General features: G+C 39.9%; 1 protein-coding gene across 1 annotated transcript in view; it reads right to left on the minus strand.

Annotated features, from left to right (window-relative positions):
• SLC49A4 (solute carrier family 49 member 4) overlaps positions 1 to 22,926 on the minus strand; it is a 66,720-nt gene that overhangs the window by 15,033 nt on the left and 28,761 nt on the right. Inside the window, exons 3-7 of the mRNA XM_062607090.1 lie at positions 17,414 to 17,682; positions 11,625 to 11,754; positions 5,791 to 5,899; positions 5,102 to 5,169; positions 216 to 343 (exon numbers count right to left, since the gene is read on the minus strand). Coding sequence (XP_062463074.1) covers positions 216 to 343; positions 5,102 to 5,169; positions 5,791 to 5,899; positions 11,625 to 11,754; positions 17,414 to 17,682 — 704 coding nt within the window. The remainder of the gene's footprint in view (positions 1 to 215; positions 344 to 5,101; positions 5,170 to 5,790; positions 5,900 to 11,624; positions 11,755 to 17,413; positions 17,683 to 22,926) is intronic.

Consider the following 22,926-nt stretch of genomic DNA (forward strand, 5'->3'; position numbering starts at 1 on the left):
GGGATTTTATTATTGGGTTTTGTTATTTTTTAATCTTTTTTTTTTTTTTTGAAGTTATTCAAAGCTGGTAAAGATCCTTCAGCTTCAACAGTCTTGGTAAAACTACAGTATAACTAAAGATACCAAACCAAGTTATAATAAAGTTGGTGTAAGACTGCAAATATTTGCTTGATATACTAATTATCAATAATAGGAATTAAAATAATTGTCAATACCTGTGGTTAGAGGCAGATGAGTGACACTAGTTAGACAGGTGAGAGTGAACCAGGTTGATGCTAATGTTGCTCCAGATAAAAGCAGCAGCAGTATAAACTTCAGCATGCCCCTGATAAAATCTGCAAATCTAAAATAAAAGCACAAATCAGACCAGGACAAATGCTGATTTTCATAATATGTGATGCTTGACAATTAATCCACTGTATTCTCATTAAATATTTTGGAGATTATAAAAACAATTTAAGAATATTTTCTCGTTTTCAGAAATAGATAAAAGGCATTTTTATAGAATGGTAGTATTTTTAGCTGTCAAGCTGAAGAGCCTTGGATTTTTTAGCTGTCACAAAATAACAACCAAACCAGGACAATTCTCAAAACATCAACTGAAAACACTTGGTGTATAGGAAGGATTATTTTTTCTTCTGCATTTGTTGGACACAACATCACACCACTACTTACATCGCTGCTCTGTCAGTGTTTGCCAGACACACTGCTCAATTAGCATACGAGGAGGCTGCTGTATTTCATTCAAGACATAGTTAAGTACCAAGATTCATTCCTGTGGGAAATGACAAAACTCCAAATACCAGAATTCCTAGAATGAAGGTGACAAGGAACAGCTTCTGAACCCGTGGATGCATTGGCAATGAAGCTCTTGGTGGCTTAGCCAAAACAGGAACTCCATGCAGCGGTCACTCTGCCGGTGGCTGTTTTGGGTTGGAATGTTCCAGAAACCTACAGTTTGGTGTCACTCCACTCCTACACATTCCCCACTGACTGTACCACCTGATGGGACAGTTGTTTTTTTTTATCTTTTGTCCTTTTTCTTTCAAGGAGACAGAATGCATTTGAGCAGCTCTCCTATGGCATAATTATCAGTGCAACTGCTCTTCTCAAGAGGAATTTCCACATAGCTACTTAAAAAGATGTATTCTTAGAAAAGGCAATGTCATTCATCCACTAGTAATTTTCTATAATCTCCTGTTCAGATGTGATTTTGGGCTGGACAGATTAGGAATGCATGTCTAAAGAGTATCTTCTCCCCTCATAGCCTCCTACCTTGATTAGCCTAATGGCAGCTAATCCACCTAGGTTGGTCCATGATGAACTATGTCCATCTGTCAGCTAACTGCCTTCTTTGCCCTGACAAAGATCACTTTAGAGGGAGATACCTTATGGCTTACTTGTTAAAAGAGATACTGCTACTGACGTTTTGAGAACTAGGAATTTTAGTGCCACATACACCATAAGAGATGTACAAGTACTGCAATAAAAAAATAAAATCCAAAAGACCTACTTCTTTCCTCTTATTTTGATTGTCCTGGTGCTTTAATTCCACACTGAATTTAGCAGCAAGTAATTCAATAAGCAGCAACAGAAGATCAATGCTGCACATCATCTTAAAAGTTTATGACTGCAGCGTTCAAGTAGCTTATGCATTAATCTCCAATAGTCAGAGGTCAGCTGCTACTGTTGTTTTTTTCTGACAATCCAAATCCAGCAATCAGGATCACCTCTTCTCAGTGGTTTTTCAATTTCTTTAATTATTCTTTAGGACCACTGGGGTCAGAATCAGCTATTTTAAAGAGTTTCAGAAGTATCTCAAAGTGCAAACTTTTGTCTTCCTCCACAGAGACTCCCCACTTTGCCTGCCTGCAGACAACATCAGTATTCCCTCTCCTTACAGCAAAGAGCAGTCACACATATCCCATCTGGTTTAGTGTGAGGTATCCCTGCCCGTGGCAGGGGGGTTGGAACTTGCTGATCTCAAGGTCCTTTCCAACCCTAATGATTCTATGATTCTATCTAATGAAACACCGTGTGAGAAAATATCAGCCTCCAGGAAAGGATGTTTACATAAAACAGATCTGAAAGGGATCTCTAGGGTGCCCTCTATCTCCATCCTACCACCAGGGATATGTGTGGATGGGATGATGATATGCAACTAAACCATTCAAGACAGTTAAATGAAGCAAGTACTATAGAGCAAGTACTCTACTGAGTAGCTGCAACCCTTTTTGACACAAAGATCCTGGTCTGGGTATCAGTGGTAGCAGTATGTGCCAAGGAGCTCACAGATATCACAGGATTCCAGAAGGGTCAAATAAAAACTTAATGGTTTATGCAGCTACCCAATTCAGCCAGTAACTGGAATAACAGGAAAAAACTGACATAGGAAACTAGCCTGAACGTGGTTATTGAGGGACTTCCGCTTCTTGTCTGCTTACAGGACAATAAAGATGACTGTAAATCTAGTAACTGTTCAATCAAAAAATGAGATAAATTATTTTTATCCTCTGTCCCTTTGTCTTCTTTCAAACCCCTGTGTTCTGTTTAAATCCTTCTTTATCATCTAGCATGTAAGGGGACATCTGCAGCTGCTAAAAAAGCAGGCACACCAAGAGAGAAGGTGTACACTTACCCCCACACAGACCTCTGAAACTACTGCTGGTAAAGCCTGCAAACCAGCAAATCCAGTCCTAGGCTGGATAGCAGAGTTAAAATCACAAACCTGTGATGCTGACAACACTCTCTCTTGCTAAGGAAATTAACACATTTCAGCATTTTGACTACACTGCAAATTAAAAGCAGGAAGAAAAATTGAGCCATGGAGGACAAAAACTCAGAAACACCTATGAACATTAGAAAATGTGGCAAAAAAAAAAAAAAAATCTGAGAAAGAGGAACAGATTTATGCTTCAATGCAAGGACATGAATGTCGCTCTGACACTGCTTTTCTTCAAACCAATATCATTTGAAAGCTGCCAGCAAAGGGTACATTTGAAAGCTGCCGAAAATAGCCCAGGCTTTTCAATTATAAAAATGCATCACACAAATTAACTAAACATATCTAAGTTCTCAGCAACTGGGACAGCAGTGGGTGGAGAGCAGGAGGATTTATGTATTGTGCTGAGGAAAACTTGCGCCATTTCAAAAATGAGATAAACAAATTTCAAACTGCACATTACATCAAATATAGATGATTTAACACCCACTGTGATGTGCAGGAGCCAATGCTCCAGGGCAGGGCTCAGGTTGTTACAGCTCTAAATGGCAGAATCTGCATTGACAAAAATGGAAGGAGCAAATTCCTGAGCTGCACCATTTTTGCTTTTGATAAATTAGCAGGAAAAAAAGTAAAAGGGGAAAAAAAAACCCAACCCAAAAGCAACAGCTTCTTGAGAGGTGGTTAAGGGAGAGAGCTGCTTGCTTGGCAAATCATAGTTCCGACACTGAAATACATCAACTTGTCAGCCTTGACAAGAATCATTACTTAATTTTCCTAATTACAACTTTCAGCAGATTACAGTCAGACTCGTCATTGATTCAACCCTACATAGATAAATGCTGAATAAGCCTAGGAAGGAGAGTCATCCATCACAAATGACAGATCACCTCCTCCCTCCCTTTCTGTATGCAAACCTTCCCATTTGAACTGCGTATCACCCAAGTTAGAAAGACATATTTGGAGACAGCCTATTGGTGGTTTTTTAATTTACTTAAAAGTAAAGCTCTGAATGCTACAAAATACTGGTATTCAAACAGATTTGATGTCAGTTTTGAAGCAGTTAAAAAAGACTGTCAGCATTTCCTGAAACTTAACCCAGGCAATATATTAAATAAATTAATCTACCATGAAGACTGAGATTCGCATGTTGGCATTGAGTCAGCAGATTCTGTCCTAACAAAGTTAAGTGAGCTGCTAAGGGTGCCCCTCTACTATTGAAATACTGCAAATATACCAGAGATTAACTCATGATGGAAGAGATGAAACTGGCCAGCTACTTGCTTCAGCATGTAACCTGCTACAGCATCTGTGCCATTTACAGCAGTTGGTTTTAAATATCAACTTCTCTTAGGGAGAAAAACTCGTATCTGAGCAGAGCTACTCAAAAGCAGCTCATATAGAGGAAATCACAGTATGAACTTTGTTTCAACAGCTTAAGTCCTTTGGCCTGCCTGCATCTGGAGCAGATGAGAGGGAAGTGCTTGTTTCTTTTCCCTACGTCAGGAGTTCTTTCCTCTCCCTCCATCACAGTTGCTAGGCAGCCTGCAAAATGTCAGGATGATAAACCTCACATTTCTTTATGTATTGTGTACTCTGAGGATGAACAGCAAGCAGGGAAAAAAAAAAAACAAAACAAAAAACCAAACAAACAAGAGCGTGCTTCAATTTCTGTCCTAAAAGATGCCTCTCAGGGTCCACAGACTCACAGTGACTGCAATGATGACCAGCTCTGCACTTGTGTTAAGCTCATTGCAGATCCAGAGCCTAAAGTGTGGACAGAGAGAAGCTAGAATAGTGCTTGGCTATCCCGATGCAAGGGGAACATGCAATTGGTACTAATCAGCTTTATAAACTCACTGTGCAAGTACGTCCTGAAAGAATTTTTAGGCCATATAAGAATCCAGCAACTGGCCTAAACAGGCCCAGACTAATCTCTCTGTGGAGGAAAGTACTGTTATTTTGGGTAGGTCACCTGTGCTGCATTCTAAATACCCCTTCAGAAATTAGTATGCCCAAAAGTGTTGATGGAAGGATGTTGATGCTCATTTCTCTAATGGTTTCCAAATGTACTACAATGGGTTCTCCCTCATACCAGGCAGCTGAATTCACAAGAACTGTGTTTAAAAGGAGCACAGAGGAAGCACTTATCAGGAGTATGACTTTTTGAGATATACCCATGTGGACTTCTCAACCCATAGCAACCACTAACATGGAACATACAAATTACTGCTGTACAAGAAACACATCATAACCCCAGAATGCATTTTGAATTTCAAGCCTCTGGAAAATGAGAGAGAACAACTTATGTTATTAAGAGGATAAGCTAAATGACAATCGCAATTGAAGAAATGGAGAAGGTCCTGTAATTATTCCTACCTTGCCATTGCTATGCCAACAACACAGCCTCCAACTATAGACCAAAATCCAATCCAGCCTGCATCTACCTGACAGAAGAAAAAAAAAAACAAAACCACAAACAAATCAAAACAGAGAAATGTGTTAAAGCTAAAAAAATAAGATGATAAAATGTTACTTTCAAAACAAATGGTGTGAGGAGCTGCAAACTGCTAACACTGCCCAACCACAATCTGAGTAGACTTTTTTCAAGCATGTTCAAAAGGAAATAAATTCACTTAAAGAAAGTATGACTAAGTAGCCTGTGCTTGAAATGTGACCTCTCTTCACAGAATCTGAGTAATGATTTCTGCATTTTTATAATACTCCATCAAAAGCTTGGAAATCCTCTTCTCCGCACTGCATCATTTCTACCTGGTAAACGTTATTTTCTTTCACTAAAGGTGCAGCAGCCAACAATACTCCTGTTTGTTTACCTGACTCCTCCTTCCTGTCCAAAGGTTTGTATAATTCTGAAAATACCCACCGCTGGTGGAGAGTCAGCAGGGAGAATCGTGACACTTTGGGATGCCAAAGCTATAGTTTATTTTCTTTAAGATTTCAGAAGAAAAGTGGTCCAAACAGAAGAACCTGATAAAATGATATGCTAGTGCAAAATAAAAAATGTCACTTACAAAACAGCTGCTGAATATCAGTTAGGAGATACTCACTTGGCTTACGTGAACTGGCGTTAATATCAAATCCAGAACACCAGACCAGCCAGAGAAAACACCCAGAGGTATAGCATAGGCTAAAGCAATCATCAAGAATCGGAAATTGCTGCGAAGACAAAACATACGCAATTAGCTGCAGCTTATATTAGAAACTTCACCAAGATTAGCTGCTAGAGTAAATGACACCTTAGAATCTATATTCTGCCCATCACAAAAACCAGCAGAGGTCTGAAGGAGAAGTGAGCCACAAAAATCAAGAAAGGTATCTGGCCATGTCACAGAAATTCCAATGGCTGAGATGCTACTGCCTTAACACTGTGACATCAAAAATGTCAGTCTCTTCATATAGTTCAAAGATTTCTGTAACATGCTGGGCTCACGTATTTCTCATTTCCACATGCAATTCTTCCAAGCATCAGCATGGGCAACCTACTTAGCCTAAGTGTATGTTAGGAATAGTAAGTACTAATTTGAATGACAAAAAACATACTTCAAGAATAAAATCAGAGGATCGTGCTTTTTGAGCTGTGTTTTTTCTTCTTTTTAATCTGTTTTAGTTCTCTTTATTTTGGTGAAAGGCAGGGAAAGCTCTGGAAACCAAGATGGGTACAGTAGCAAGAGTGGAAAAATTTGACAGTTTGAACTGTCAAAAAACAGAGACAAGTATAATGCTCTGATCTAAATAGTCAGCATGTTTGCTTTTTCCTCCCAATTAAAATTATTCAGCCTTTAGTATTCAGTGGAAGATGAAGCAGTCAAAGCTCTGTCATCGTTTACTCGGCACTGGTGAGGCCAGACCTCGAGTACTGCATTCAGTTCTGGGCCCCTCACTACAAGAGAGACATGGAGGTGATGGTGCCTGTCGAGAAAAGGGCAATAAAGCTGGTGAAGGGTCTGGAGAGTAAGTCTTATGAGGAACATCTGAGGAAACTGGGATTGTTTAGTCTGGAGAAGAGAAGGCTTCGGGCAGGGCGGGGAGGATGGACAGGGACAACGACCTTATCACTCTCTCCAACTACCTGAAAGGAGGTTGTAGTGAGGTGGGGGTCAGTCTCTTCTCCAAAGTAACGAGTGACAGGACAAGAGGTAACAGCCTCAAGCTGTGCTAGGGGAAGTTTAGATTGGATAGTGGGAAAAATTTCTTCACAGAGAGGGTGCTCAAGTATTGGAACAAGCTGCTCAGGGAAGAGGTGGAATCACTATCCCTGGAAGTGTTCAAAAAAGTGATACCATTTAGTGATGGACTTGGCAGTCCTGGGGTAATGGTTGGACTTTATGATCTTAAAGGTCATTTCCAACCTAGTGGATTCTATGATCATTTTCATCGTACACATTGTAAACAGGAGATGGCAGACAAATACCACCATCAATTTCTCCCACCCACCGTAACCAAAATCAAATGTGAAATCTTTGCTAAGAGACATCCGACTTTTCCTCAAAAAATCTTTTGATTTGGGAATAAAAACAGAAAAATATACTTTGAACTCTGCAACAGTAATATTTTAAAGTGAAGAGATTTTATGGTGATTCCAAGGTTATCCCATGGAATATCTGTGTAACCATAAAATGTGCTTCCCCCATTTCACAAACAATTTACATAAAATTGATCTTGATCAGCACCAGGTCCTTGGCATGCATCAGCAATTTGATAGCACACAGCTATGAAAGCCAAGAGGGAGGCAAAGAGCTTTAAAGATTCTTCAAAACATTCAGAGGCTTGCAGCTTGCATGGTTTTACTCTCCTAAAAGATCCATGCACAGCACACCAGCCAGCATTTTTTCTCACTGTTCTTTTTCACACATCCTCTTTTTGAATAACACATTTCTATCACATGAACATATCCTCCTCTTTCAATATAATTTGTGTCAGATTTATTTTTTAATGCAAAGAAAAGCAACTCCCAAGCTTTCAGCTCTTCTATACATTGTTTGCACTTCTCTGAATACTAAAATGTTTGCTGTCTTCCTGACAATGTTTTTTCTCTCTCTTAAGAATGCCATACTCTTATCCTAGTCTACCTTGTATCATTTGTCATCTCTTAAAGCAGGTTTCTGATGCTATTTAATACTACTCATGTAAAAGCTAATTCAACATCTGTAGAATAAAATAAAAGGGAAGTGCCCATTTAGCATAAACATCATATAGCCATGTCATAGATTGCAAAGAAGTAAAAAGTCTGAATTCACTCTTCCAAAATACTTGCTCAGTATTCAAAATCTTTGGCTACCTGAACCTCATCTTCATTAAACAGCTACTTTTGAGGGGCTGAGTACTTTGTAAGTTACTTGACTGAGATCTCCAGTGGTGTATCTGTCTTTTGTAACTCTAGCAACAAGATAGACTGGCATGTCGGATAGCTGCTCTGTGCCATGTCCAACCCCTAGTACCAATACTAGAAAACCAGCTCTGCATAATGACATCCTTCAGTGACAGAGGCTGCACCTTGCCTTGTTTCCAGAATATGGAAGCTAATCAGGAGAAAGGGTGCATGGCAGTGACAAATCTGCACCAATCACTAGATGTCATTCTGTCCCCCTTGTCCAGCAATAGCTAAATGCTGGCTACAGTAAGTGCTAAAGCCATTTGAAACACACAACTTAAGTAGCAGTTCTGCTTTTCATGGTGCCAGTCACTTGTATTTGTTTTGCAATTTTGCAATTGCTCCACTGAAAACAGAAAAATATGCTGTCTGTCACACCATCAGTTGGTGAAACCACACTGTTTTCCATCGTATCAGCCCTTATGACAGGATATCACCATTAGCCTCTCTCTGTTAAACCATTCTGCTGGAAATATGAATTGGCTTTTTCTTCTGGTGTTTTTTCAGAAACCTACTTAATACCACTAGAATCCGTGCAACAGGGTGGTGCAGGTGGGAGCCCCATCAAAGTCAGTCACCATTTTCAGAATAACTTTGACAGTGCCTATTAACATCATGCACATTCTGAACAGCTTCCATCACTGTATGGTGATGTCATATGAAAGTTTCATTAAAGAAATAATGATGCACAAGAACTCTGTTATGAAATTTCAAAATTGCTTACACAGTCCCTTTAAAATATAAAATGCATGTAACTGGCTAAAAACATCTAATTACTTCAAAGCAAAAATCACTACATGTTTACTTGATGCAGATATTAAGAGTTGCTAACTTTTTTTTACTTATATTAAGTTTTCTCCATAGAAATTTGTGGCATATTCTGAAACAGGGGAAAAAAAGAAAAAAAAAGTCTTATTTGCTTCACCCAAGAAACTCAGAAAGGCACTGTACTTTTTGTAACAGAAATTCAAGCTACACTTGTCACAGTGTGTGACAGACTGTTAAAAGAGATAGATCTAGGTCCCCAACCATGACTAACCTGTCAACTCCCACTGCAAGCTGAGAGAGTTGGTATCAGGAGATAACCAGAGATCAGCTAATCATTCTAATCTGTCAGAAACAGGAATCCTCCAAATCAAGAAGAACCACCAAGTTCCTAAGCAAGTCCCCCCAAAATGGCCTATAGGGACTGGCTGACCCTAAGGAAGATACGTATAAATACAACTCAGCAAAAAGCAGCTCATGAAGATGACTGCTCAAGGGCCTGAAGGCATGAAGGAGTTTGGGAGTTGCAAGGATGTCATGGATCCCTTCAGCATTCAAAGAAAAAGGTCAATGACTTCAATGGTAGTTATGCTACGCAGCTTTGTTTTGAAGTAAGAAAACTGCAGCTTGGGGGAAAGAGAAGAGTAAAATTATGAACATCTCAATAATCATGAGCGGTTTTTGGTGCACAGTTGGGTCAGCCCACTAACTTACACACATTCTTAATGCCTTACACAGTTTTATACCAGAGGGTAAGTCTTCAATACGGGGAAAATATGATTTCCTGTTACTCATCAGCTGATTAGCTTCAGTCTACACCACTAAGTCAAAAGAAAGGCTCTCTGTGCCAAGAACTATGAACCCTAGATTAGGCAGGCAACAGAGCTTAAAATCCTAATGAATCAGATGATGGATTTCTCTTGAAACACAGCAGATACCATTTTCTTTTGTAAAACCCCCCTTGCTTGATGGATTGTTCCTGAAAGGTTCCCTAAGATATGTGGGTTTAATGACGAACTGTTGATTGTTTCATGTACAGAGGAATGAAGAAGTGCCTTTGATAAGGGGTAGCATGGAAGAATGCATAAAGCCCACAAGGAAGGGAGATATAATGATCTACCTGACCGCACTTTAAAAGCCCTGTTGGTTCTTGGAGACACTATAAACTATCCTCATTATTTAAGCATCTAGCTTGTTTTCTTCAGGTTCATTGATTGTGAATAGTAAGCCAGCTTTGCTGTTTACCTCCTGACCTTAACAGTATCTCAGGTCCACTGTTTACAACACTGTGAACACGGAATCTAATGGTTATAAAGCTCCCAAATGGAGTACTGTCAACAAAAGTTTTATATTTCAACTTCAGGGTCAGTTGCTGTTTGGATTTCTGTTCAACAGCAACATTTTTACAACACAACCCTCAGGCATGGTCTCACCACACACCAGCTTGGGTGCGTAACGGCATTACTGTGTGTGCCAAGTGTCCTTATGGGAACTGCAATTTCTTAATACCCTGAGTAGGTCACTTTGCTGACTAACTAGCCAGCCGTACTCACACCTCCTTCCAACTGCCAGCCTGTTCAAGGACACACAGGATTAAACATCTTGTCAACTATTTACTTCCCAAAACTGAAATAAAAACCTCAAAAAAAAAAAAAAGAAAAAAGTTACAAGAAGGAATTAGACGGTTTTGCTAGCTTTAAATAGTTTTAGCAAGCACAGCCACAATAGGTCCGTAATAGCTAAATGCCTAAAGCTCCACATTTATTAAGTTTCGAGAAGCCCTTTGTACATAGACGCATCTTCTAGCATTAAATCACCCAATAAACAATTACAGCAAGAGTTTGAAGCTCCCCAGTGAAGTCAGCCGTATTCTGCACCATGGGAGTGGCTCTTCTTTGCCCGAGGAAATTAATCTGTGCAGTATCATGTACAGGGCACAGGCCTTCACAATTATTCAGCATTAATATTACAGTTGCTTTACTTGTTCATCTGAGATCAGATTCCCACTACACAAGACATATACAAACACTGTGGTGGAGTGGGACTGTGTCTTACCAAGAGCCCCACTAGAAGAAGTTGCAAAGCTGGAGATGTCACTTTCTTTACAACCTTTTTTAAAAACAAGCAAACAAAATTTTAAGGAAACTAACTCACCTTGGAACCTGTTTAGAAACACATCTAGATAGATTTCTCCTATTCCCACTTCATATTGTAACATACTAGCAATGAGATTTAAAAGATCATATAATGGTTTCAGATAGTTCATTCATTGCTCCCATAGCTGAATGACAGCAGCTGAATACTCCTCTGAATGACAAGCAAACCCTAAAATCATTCCAATATAATAAGCACGGAAGAAAGTAGCTTATCAATTAGTTATGCCCAGTGTTGTTAATTGTTACTTCACCCTAGCAGGGTGCACACTGTTAATCTTGTATAACCAGATACAACAGAAGCACTGCATGAGAAAAGCTGTGCTAACAGCATGAATAAAAGCAGTGCGGGTGCTGAAGAGCTCTGGCATGACGGCTTGAGATATAGCCAATGATTTAAAATTTAATGTCTGCTTTTTAGCAGTTATTATCCTTTTATGTCTTAGCATTAATATTTAATTTTATTTTGTTTAAAAGCACTACAAACCAACTTGTTTGCTCAATGATTAAAGCACACTTGTTTTTATTTACTTATGTGCTGATCTGCTTTGAAGTGGAAACCCAATGAGGAAAACAATGAAACCCAACCTACCTTAAGAGTCTGCAGAAACTTCTCCTGTAACTGAGCCGTTGACTCGCTGCAGCCACACTGGGAGGGAATGGAGGGCGCGAGGGGAAGTAAGCCAAAGCGGCGGAAAATATCAGGGAAACCATTCCAAATTCTAAACAAGATGGCAAAGAAAAACAAAACCAAGAACAGATGTTAGCATCTAAAGACCTGTTTTGGTACAGCACTGGTATCAGCCAGCCTCTGATACGTAAATCCTACCTCAAGTGCTTTACTGCTCCTGACAACAGAACTCCATAACTTGAGGGAGAATTTCTTTTTTCCTCCCCAAGCAAGATTTCAAATTGAGATGGGAAATCAATGAGATGGAGAAAAATTGGCAGTCCATTCAAGTGACAGGAGCTGCAGAGAACCAGTCTCACACATCGGGAATTCAGTGAAGCAAAAAGAAAGCTTTTGCTTTTTCTCTTTAGAGAGAACTGCATTATGAAGATCTGGCCACATTTCCACACAATGGAAGTTATGCAGTGCAGGTAACAGTGTGCTAGAGACTTTAAACAGATGGGAATGGGGAAGCCCCAGGGTGTGGAATGATAATTACTTTGTGCACAGGATGATGATGACAAACGAACGGTCAATCAAGGCAGCATCTCGGACACAAACAGTATTATATGGCAAAAGATTTATTAGGAGAAAAGCATAGGAGCAGCTGTGGCTCAAGAATAGACACAGCATGGGTAATAGGGAGTAAAATGAAAGAATACAGCTGTTTGCAGATGATTCCCTTGTTCAGCAGCAGGTATTCTAGACCTCTGAAAAATTTCATAGCAGAAGTTTGGACCTGAACTTGCAAAGTGCTGAGCACTTCACAGAAAACACTCAGCAAGCCCTGTCATCAGTCATCTTTTGGAAAAACAACTCTACCTACAGTCAGTCTAATTAATTTGTTTTACAGGCCTTTTTACAATGTATATCATGTTCTCCACAGTCCTCGTTCCCAGTATTTCTCCTATCCCCTTTGAAAACAAGATTCTTTGCTGCTGGAGAGAAAAATGTACAGCTCAAGTGTGTTATCTTAAAAGAACCTGCGATCTTATAACAAAGATGTGTTCACTGACACCACAAATAAATTCCATCAGAGCTGGATACTCAATTGCAATTTTCTTTTTTCTTCTCTTTTTTTAACAAATCAATATGAACATGGCACTTTGCCAGCTCTTCTGCTAAAACAGAAGAAAATAAATTCAGTAAAGTTAAAAGTAAATAACACTTGGACCCTAAATGCATCAGCTGGAGATGGGGAAGGGAAATGAATGCTTCTATTTGGTATGTGGAAAAAAAGTCTGCACTAAATTTCTTTTGAAGCCATACAGGGAATGTGACAATGCCATTCTTCACAATCAAATACTACAGGATTCATTTTGAATTACACAGCATCTCTTTTTCTGCTATGGTCTAATTGCATGTTCTGAGGGTCAAGGGCACTTTAACTAGACCTTCTCACTATGCTCTCTCTTCTCCAGAAAACAGATTAATTTCTATCTTTGTGTACATTGTTTTTGAGACCATGAGCAGTGAACAAAGAACTGGCCGTAAGTGATCATCCCAGTTACAAGAAACGGGTGAGATGCTTTGTCACTACAGGATGATATTGGACAGGAAAGCAAGGCTTGTCAAAAGCTGTTTATCTCCTTCTCCTGCATCGAGGTCTATGCATAGTTATACATATGTATACATGCATACACACGCTTTAATAAACTACTAAAGGAAGATTATAGACTGCAAACCATCAGTCTATAATTGATAGACCTTGACAGCCACCAAGGATGTGATCACACAAACCCATAAACTCTGTCCGATGTACTTATTATTTAACTTCATTATACTGCAATGCCATAAGGGGAAAGGCTAGTTTTTTTTCAAAAGAATTCAAACCACATTGATAATTTTTTTAAATCACAGTAATATTTTACATAACAGGTGCCCATCTGGGGCCTATTCTATGCGTTACTTCAAGAATCCTGCCAAATTGCTGCAGTAGGAGCAGTACAGTAAAACTTAAATTTTTTTTTTATTATTATTAAATTCAGCATGCAGTCCTTGTAGTAGCTTCTTGCAACTCTTTTAATGTTTCCCAGTATTGTACTTTCCAGGCTAACAAATTTGCCTCGCAAGCACTGCCCTCATGCACAGAAGTGCAGAATACACTTTGGAAACTAAAGCAGCTCCCTCTATTGAAGAATAAAAGTCTCTAGTGCCATGTCAGCTTTGTGTATCACACTTGCATTCCTATCAAAAGTCCAGGTACTTCCAAACGCATACAATCTCTTCCATGTTGCATTCCTTCCTCATTAGGAAATCCACACCTTTATCTCCATCATCATTTACCAGACTAGATAAAGAAAAATACAGTCCCAAGACAAGTTTCAAACTGAAAGCAGGGAGCAGAAATAAGCAAAAGAGAAAAGGTAAGAAATAGATCAATACTGAGTCCAAGGGAGCTGGAATCACAAAAAAAGGAGCTCTTCAACAGGAGCTATCGGCTTCTGAACAGTGCAATGAATGCAGCAAAGCACTTAGAACTGGGCAAATCAGCATAAGTTAGTGTGCAGAAACACAGCTGTGTATAGTTCTTGTTAAGGAGTGAATCTGAAATACTTCACAAAAGGTAGGTACTGCACTACAGTAACCCATGACTCTCAAATTGGAGAGACACCTGCATCTCTGCCTAGGAAGCAGGCACCCTGAAGCCACAAACAGAAGAAAACACCACTTTTATAGAGACACAAGTCTCCTTTATACAAAGTCTTTTTCCTTCACACAGGCTACTTGTAACACAAAAACTTACATAAACCAAGAAACCCTCCTCCCCATCTTGCCCTGAAATGTAGAGAGGGAACAAGGGCACTCAAGAGCACACACATGAATTTTTTTTAAACAAATAATATTTTACACTGATATTTAGGGAAGCACATGGCTAAAAGCTCTGGCTACAGATGAGAGTAATTCAAGCTTCCTTATGCGATCCAGGTAATACAATTCAATCCTGATTTTCTTCATCTGTACTATTTCAGCTGGGAACCAGAACGTGCAGCAACACAGAAACCACAGAAAGAGGCTGTGGTAATTCAGCTGAGCTCTTAGTCCATGTTTGAGATAAAGGAACAGCAATTTATTAAAACACAGAAGAGACTGGAGTTAACAGAGCAATTTCAGAATGGGTTTATAAGCAACTGCCTCATAATCAAGTTTGAGGTTAAGTCATTGGAAAATCTGCACACTCTTGGTATGCTAGTGATCCCCAGTTAACAATTCACATCATTACTGTCTTTTAAAAGTCATCACCTAACTTTTGGAGGCTGCTTATCTAACACTACTTCACACAAAAGCAACATGCTCCTTCACAAATTCCGTTATGAATGCAGAGTGCTCATCCTGTGAAACTGGCTTTTCCATGGCATCTAAAAGGAGAAGTCACACCAAGCCTGACCACACTTAACTGAGCAAATGGGGGAAAGGGACAGTTCCCTCTTCTCCTGTATTTTGTAACACATCTACCAGTATCTGCGAAGTCAATTTGAACTTTGCTTTCTGCCCAGCTGTTTAAGGGGACAAACAGCACCTTACCACACCTACCAGGTGTTTTCTGCAACACAGGTGAACAGAGCTGTACAACCAGCATGAGGCAGTCACCCATCAAAAGCCAGCCTTCCTCCCACTTCTGGAGCCTACCTGGCATAGAGCATAGGGGAGGCAAACAGCAGGGACCTTGCTCCCTCAGCTCTCCGGAAAGACAGGAAAAATCCCACAAGGGATTCAAAGCAACCTTCTCTTCACCAGTTCCTATCAATTTTAAATCAGCTGGATATTTTGCTACCATCACCACAATTCACTGTAGTTAACATTCATGAACCAGCTCTTTTTTACTGCCTGAACAGCTAAAGGTGGTGTAGCTCCTGAAAAGACATACCCCATATGAAACAACCACATACGCAGCTGCATAAAGAATTTATCTCTGTTCAAAACACTTTCAAATACTAAGAACTACTGATGCCTCATAAAACACAATTCCTAGGAAGCTGAAGAGCTGCTGTACGACCATCTTCTGTTGGGACCAACAATCCCAGTATGTCTACAGGATGTTCCCAAATCCTAACTGCTCAGAAAGAGCCATGCTGAGACATGGGACAGGCAAGAAACACCTCTGAACCTTAGTGGCAAGCAAGATCTATCCCTGTTTCTGAAGAAAATGATTAAGGAAACCTCCCAGAGGAGAAGAGAAAGTCAATCTAATGGGCTGCTGAAAGCTACATTTCTAGTGCTATCAGACTCAAAAGAGTGGTCTGGGGCACAAAACTGTACTTCCTGTAAGTAGACGAATTATTCTCTCTTCATGGAAAATCTGGAGAGGGAGAGCTAATGCATGTGTCTAATCTCTACATTTTTTCTCCCCTTAGCTCCTCAGGACAAAGGCCGACTTGCCTTCATTTTTCCTTCTTTCACACTGGCTGGTTTTCCCTGTCATGAGATTTTTGGAGTCCAACATATTTACCTCTGAAAAAGGCCTAACCAACCCCAAATTTCCTTGTTGTTCCAAGACATTTGAGTCTAGTAAAAAGTAGATTACTCAAAAATACTTGCTGAAATAGTGATCCAACTCCTCACACATTCTTTAAAATGAGTATTAAAGTGGCACACCCAGCAGAAATTTCCATGAGAATAATGTCCAGGATCACAATCATGATCACAAACAGCTAACTCAATCCCATAAACCTTCATATCAACTACACAGCAGATACACTTTAAGACTTCTGCAACACTTAGGGCTAACTCCTGGCTGCAGTTCAGATGCTTCAATTCTAAGGGGGGAAAACCCCAAAGAAACATGCAACTGCCATGACATGGTAAAGTTCAGCTGCTCTTCATGCTATACCAATTTATATCCAATAAGAATCAGGTCACAGACACTTAAGCCACTTAAGCAACTATGCTTCCTTAAATCTTTGCTGCTAATTTTTGTAAATGACACAAAGAACCACAGAAGCCAATGCATGAAAAAGAGCAAGGATTTATGTAATCTGGGTTATGCCAGGCGAATTTTATATCAGCCGTTTTTTTCCACTAAACTGTTAACCACTTCATTGAAGTTGCTCACCACATAAGAACTATTGAGTTTCCAGTTAAAACCAAAATCTACTGAGTTTTAATTGCAATGTTAGATTTTTAAATACTTATAATATAATCACATTTGAAAGGCATATGTGAGCCTCAATTTAAGGCTGATTTAATGCAGGAAAGAATATAATGCTGAAAGACTATGGATTTCCATCCCTACAGCTACAAAAGGAAAAAAAAACAACCTGTAATAGACACATTTTAAATGAAAATTCAAGAAGCAAAAACCTGTTTGAAAGCTTAGGGAAAGAAGACATTGCCTAGAAGACATTTCTCCTAAGAGCAGCCAATACAGACAACTGAAATATTTCTTCTGGAATCAGTCATAAAAAAAAAGCTAGTTTAACATCTTTCCTACACAAGAAGGAAAAACAATTAAAACTTCTGATGGTACAACAGAAAACATTGGCTGACTGATGGGAAATAACAAAGTGGTAAAGTGTACACACAGGAATGTGTGTAAAGTGTTACACATTCCTGTGTAACACTTTACCACTTTGTTATTTCCCATCAGTCAGCCAATGTTTTCTGTGCAAACCAACCACTAGAGGGTAGTGCTTCACAAGTCCCAAATACATACAACGGCATATAAATCTTTTAGAGTTTTTTTAAATTTTATTTTGATTTCTAAACCACACCTGCATACAGCACAGCCTCAATGCGGTCCTTGATGTGCTCAGCGTTGCTCTGCGATGCCAGTGGAAGGTGAGATGTTCCATTAGGGGATGGCACCACAAGAGGTCCCACTAGAAACGCGCCAGCGGCACCCAGGTAATTGAGCAGCGACGCAATGGCAGTTGCTGTGGCACGTTCATCCGGAGAAAACCACGTTGTGGAAAGAAACGGCGCCGCGTTCATCACAGTTGGCCCCGCCAAGCCATTCAACAGCTGCCCTCCGTGAATCAGCCTGGAATAGAGACCACAGCCATTGGGATGATAATTGCTTGCCTCTTTTGTTTTTTTTTTTTTTAATTAAGAAAGCATGTAAGATATGGACTGCTGGCGACAGAGCAACTGCACAAAGAAATGAAAGCCCTCTGCAAAAAAAAAAAAGATCCTCCATATACTAAAAGAAGCCCAATTAGACTCATTTAAAGAATCCAGAGCTACTCTGGTCTCACTACCTCAGATAAATGGAGAAGAAAATGTTCTCTTCAAAGGAGGAAAGGAAGGGAGTATAAAAGGGACTTTCTCTGCAGAAAAAAAGGTATCATGATAGAATATAAAGTATAAACGATGTAGTAGCAGGAAAGCTGTAAATTACAAATGTCATAAACCTGACCCCTTGCCTGCATAAATCTCTACAGAAGATTTAAATTAGTTATAGCAGATCCAAAATTGAAGCACTTCAGCAAAATACTCTGCATATTTTTTCACTGCATTATTTATTTTTATTTACACACTCAGATGAGCTTGATGTGCCTACAGATGAGGAGGCTGAGCTGTTGAGGTTTCCAAGAGATTCGTCTTCTCCAGCAATCTGGTCATTCTCAACATACTGTTGAAACAGCCAAGCAAAACAAGATCTTTCTCATTTTTCACACTCATTGGGATTTAACAGATCAGACTGGTGACAGAAAAGAGATAGTACTTCCAAGCAGTGAAGTCTCTGCAAACTTTGGCTAAATATTAGTACAGTGAGCACATACAGAAAGGACTTTCTGAAGGCTTTCCTACACATGCAAGTCAGCCAGAAACATTCCACTTTGACTTTTCCAAAAAGTGATTAGCCATGAAAGGCAAAAGCATTTTAGAATTTATATAAAAACTTCATGTATAAAAAACCTTCATGTATAAAAAACGTCATGTATAAAAACCAGCGAGTCAAACAAAATACTGCAACTCCCCCAAAGCAGACCTATCCATTGTGCAATAAAATGGTGGCAATTGATATTTTTAAATGGGTGGTGTTTTTCTAAGCATAGCAGGAACTCGATGTTATTGCTGCAAGTCTCAAGTTGTCAGACATAAAAAGCTACGGCCTGAAAATGGGGAAACATAAGCTGGCATTTAGGCAGTGTTTCAAGCCACAAATGGCTGAATAATATACAGTGTAAAAGGAGTTTTTTTAAAGCACACAAAGGAACAAGATATGCAAAAGAAATGTTGACAGACTCTTTATCAAATTAACAAGCTAGATTGCAATAAAAAGGAATAAATGCTACCAATTCTCAGCTGATTAGAAATTACATTTTCAAACAAGATTTATATAAATATACAGGAAAAGAAAAAGCTATTACCATCTGAAGGAAATGCTTTCTGAGCTGGGACAGAAGTAACATCCACTCTTAAATATATCCAACCGGTTACTTTTTTTTTTCTTTCTTAAAGTTCACACAGAGAGGATAGATTTCATTACTATCTGTTCATGATGTACTTCAGAGGGACACCATGAAGGCATCATCAGACCTTTTAAATGCTTGTTAAACTGGGGGCCCCCAATAAAACAAAATGAAATAGTTTTACATAAATAAAAAGCACTGTCTAAATAATGCTCTGATACAGTTTTCTGGACAACATAGTACATGAATCCCTTATGGTTACTCTCCAACCTAGTGTACTTTGGACAAACTAAGGTATCCTTGTTCAGTTTGGTATATTCATTCTACTTATCTCACTACAGTAAGTTACTCTCGAACTTATCCTAAACTATTCCAGGGTATTTGCAGAGCTATGCTACATCCCCAGAAACAGCTGCATTTGAGTAGCAAGTAAGTTCACTTATACCACTAAGATATACCTACTCTATAGCAATCCTAATAGCAAATAAAATTCACTAAAATCAGAAAAAAGTACAACCGTTCTTCTGCGGCGTCTATGGGTATGTAGGCACTTCACTAGGCAAGAAAGTTCTGTCAAAATACCTGCAAACAAACCACCAAACAAAATCCCCAATTTATATATTGTGAGAATTATACATACTCTTTTCATGTACTTACACTTCCAATGTATCAAACTCTAGCATCTGAATAAAGCTCTGTAACTGACTTCTGTATTTGAGGGAGAAAGAGATACTAATTTTACTCTGGAGATTCAAAGGAAGAAAGTAGTATCTTAATCCAGAATTTTAATTCTATATTAGTTGTCTTTTTAAAATAAAGAAAAACAACAAACCAACGTAAGAGACAATTTTTGCCTCTCTGTAGGTCTCTTCCATTGGTGTTCTGGCTGCTTGCTCTCTCTCCTACCTCACCCTGCCTGGTGTGCTCTCTGTTTCCACAGATTTGCCTTTCCATCTGTATTTCTGGCATTTACCAAGCCTGACATTATCACTCAGGGCAGAATATCTCTTATCTTCATATTGCTGAACTTTTCAGGTCTAATATATTATGGTTAATAAACACTATTTTCAGACTAAATTGCCACTGATATACAGGCTTCTACCTCAATACAAGAGCTACTGAGTTGCTGGAGCAGGTTCAAAGAAGGGCAACAGAGCTGGTGAAGGGTCTAGAGCACAAGTCTTATGAGGAACGGCCAAGGAAACTGGGATTGTTTACTCTGGAGAACAGCAGGCACAGGGGGGACCTTATCACTCTCTATAGCTACCTGAAAGGAGGTTGTAGTGAGGTGATAGTCGGTCTCTTGTCCCAAGTAACAAGCAGTAGGACAAGAGGTAATGGCCCCAAGCTGCGTTAGGCGAGGTTTAGATTGGATATTAGGAACAATTTCTTCACAGAGAGGGTGGTCAGGCATCAGAACAGGCTGCCCAAGGCAGTGGTGCAGTCACCGTCCCTGAAGCATTCAAAAACCATGCAGATGAGGCCTTCAGTGACATGGTTTAATGGTGGTCTCTGCAGTCCTGAGGTAATGGTTGCACTTTATGATCTTAAAGGTTATTTCCAACCTAGTGGAGTCTATGAAATATCTCTGCATATGATAAAAGCCTAAACCTTATTTTACTTGATTTTCAATACAGGCAAGAATTAAGCTACTTTTTCCAGGGGGTGGGAATAAATAAATAAATAAATAAATAGGTTATTTGCATTATTCCTCTACAGAGTCTTTATTCATTTCCTTAGAGAAGCACGGACAAGAGATTCAAGACAATTCACTGCATTTACTAAGCTTCTATTCTGGGAGACAAACGTTGCAGCCACTCCATCTCCCAGTGAAATATGAGCCCAACAGTACTGGTGGCTTTTTGCTGTTTTTACTATGTCTGATCATCACCATACTAGATTTTGGTCTCACAGCATATAGGAGTCTCCTGTTGTACACCATTAGCACTAAGAATTGCTTCAACACCAAAAGATGTTAGTTTGTGTTATTCCTCAATTTTCTTCTTGCTTCTGCTACCAAAAACATGCAAAGAGCAACTGCATTTTTCCATGTCACTATTTCAGTTTCATTCTGCACATCAAGATTTCTTTTCCCTGAGAAAAGGGGTAAAAAGATTACATTAGCTCAGAACCCTACCCAGCTGGAAAAAAATGTATTTCACTCTTATTACACTAACAGAGTAATCTTCATCTGTTATCCATTCAGCTCCACTGTTTTGAGATGCATTATTTATCCAATCATCATCCAATTATTTTCATGTATCAAAAAGTAGAAAGTTATTGAGTTCAAATAATAGAAAACAACACAAGAGTAGAAGGCTTTTTAATCCCAATCATGAAAGAGAAAATTGGAAAAAACGACACCAGAAATTCATCCCTGACTTACAAAATAACTGACAGACTGAATGGCTTAAGGCAAAAGTGGGGAAGTAAATATCTACCCCAACTATCTTGTTTCTAACCATTTCAGAAGCCCGGCCAGGGTCTAATTTCAAAACTTCAAAGTTCTTGTACACCTGACCTCTGGACTAACGAAGTTGTGTGCAAAAAAGTTGTTTGGAAGGCCGATGCAGGGACCGTGAGAATCAAGACCTTAGGCCCGCTGTAGGAGAGGATCTGGTCTGAGACTATCTTAAAAATCTGAACATGCACAAGTCCATGGGACCTGATGAGATCCATCCGAGGGTCCTGAAGGAGCTGGCAAATGAAGTTGTTAAGTCACTGGCCATCATATTTGAGAAATCATGGCAGCCAGGTGAAGTTCCCCATGACTGGAAAAAGGGAAATATAACCCCCATTTTCAAGAAGGGGAAAATGGATGACCCGGGGAATTACAGAGCAGTCAGTCTCACCTCTGTGCCTGGCAAAATCTTAGAGCAGATTCTCCTGGAAGGCATGCTAAGGCACATGAAAAACAACAAGGTGCTTGGTGACAGCCAGCATGGCTTCACTAAGGGGAAATCCTGCCAGACCAATTTGGTGGCCTTCTATAATGGCACTATGGAACTGATGGACGGGGTAGAGCAGCTGGCGTCATCTACCTGGACTTGTGCAAAGCATTCGACACTGTCTCACACAACTTGGGGCTTGTCTCTAAATTGGAGAGACATCAATTTGATGGATGGACCACTCGGTGGATAAAGAACTGGCTGGATGGCGGCACGCAAAGAGTTGTGGTCAATGGCTCAATGTCCGGCTGGAGACCAGTAATGAGTGGTGTCCCTCAGGGATCGGTGTTGGGACCGGTCTTGTTCAACATCTTTGTCGCTGACATGGACAGTGGGATTGAGTGCGCCCTCAGCAAGTTTGCCGATGACACCAAGCTGTGTGGTTCGGTTGATAGGCTGGAGGGAAGGAATGCCATCCAGAGGGACCTCGACACACTTGTGAGGTGGGCTCATGCCAACCTCATGAAGTTTAATCATGCCAGCTGCAAAGTCCTACACTTGGGACGGAGCAATCCCAGGCACAGCTACAGGTTGGAAAGAGAAGAGATTCAGAGCAACCCTGCAGAGAAGGACTTGGGGGTGTTGGTTGATGAGAAAATGAACATGAGCCAGCTTCAGTGTGTGCTCACAGCCCAGAAAGCCAACCGTATCCTGGGCTGCATCAAAAGGAGCGTGACCAGCAGGTCAAAGGAGATGATCCTGCCCCTCTACTCTGCTCTTGCGAGACCTCATCTGGAGTATTGTGTGCACTTCTGGGGTCCTCAACATAAAAGGGACATGGAACTGTTGGAACAAGTCCAGAGAAGGGCCACGAGGATGATCAGGGGACTGGAGCACCTCCCGTATGAAGACAGGCTGAGAAAGTTGGGGCTGTTGAGCCCGGAGAAGAGAAGGCTGCATGGAGACCTCATAGCAGCCTTC

This window comes from Pezoporus occidentalis, unplaced genomic scaffold (genome assembly GCF_034315485.1).
Source record: "Pezoporus occidentalis ecotype Australia unplaced genomic scaffold, CSIRO_AGI_Poc_V1 ctg12, whole genome shotgun sequence".
In the NCBI taxonomy this organism is placed as follows: Eukaryota; Metazoa; Chordata; class Aves; order Psittaciformes; family Psittacidae; genus Pezoporus; species Pezoporus occidentalis.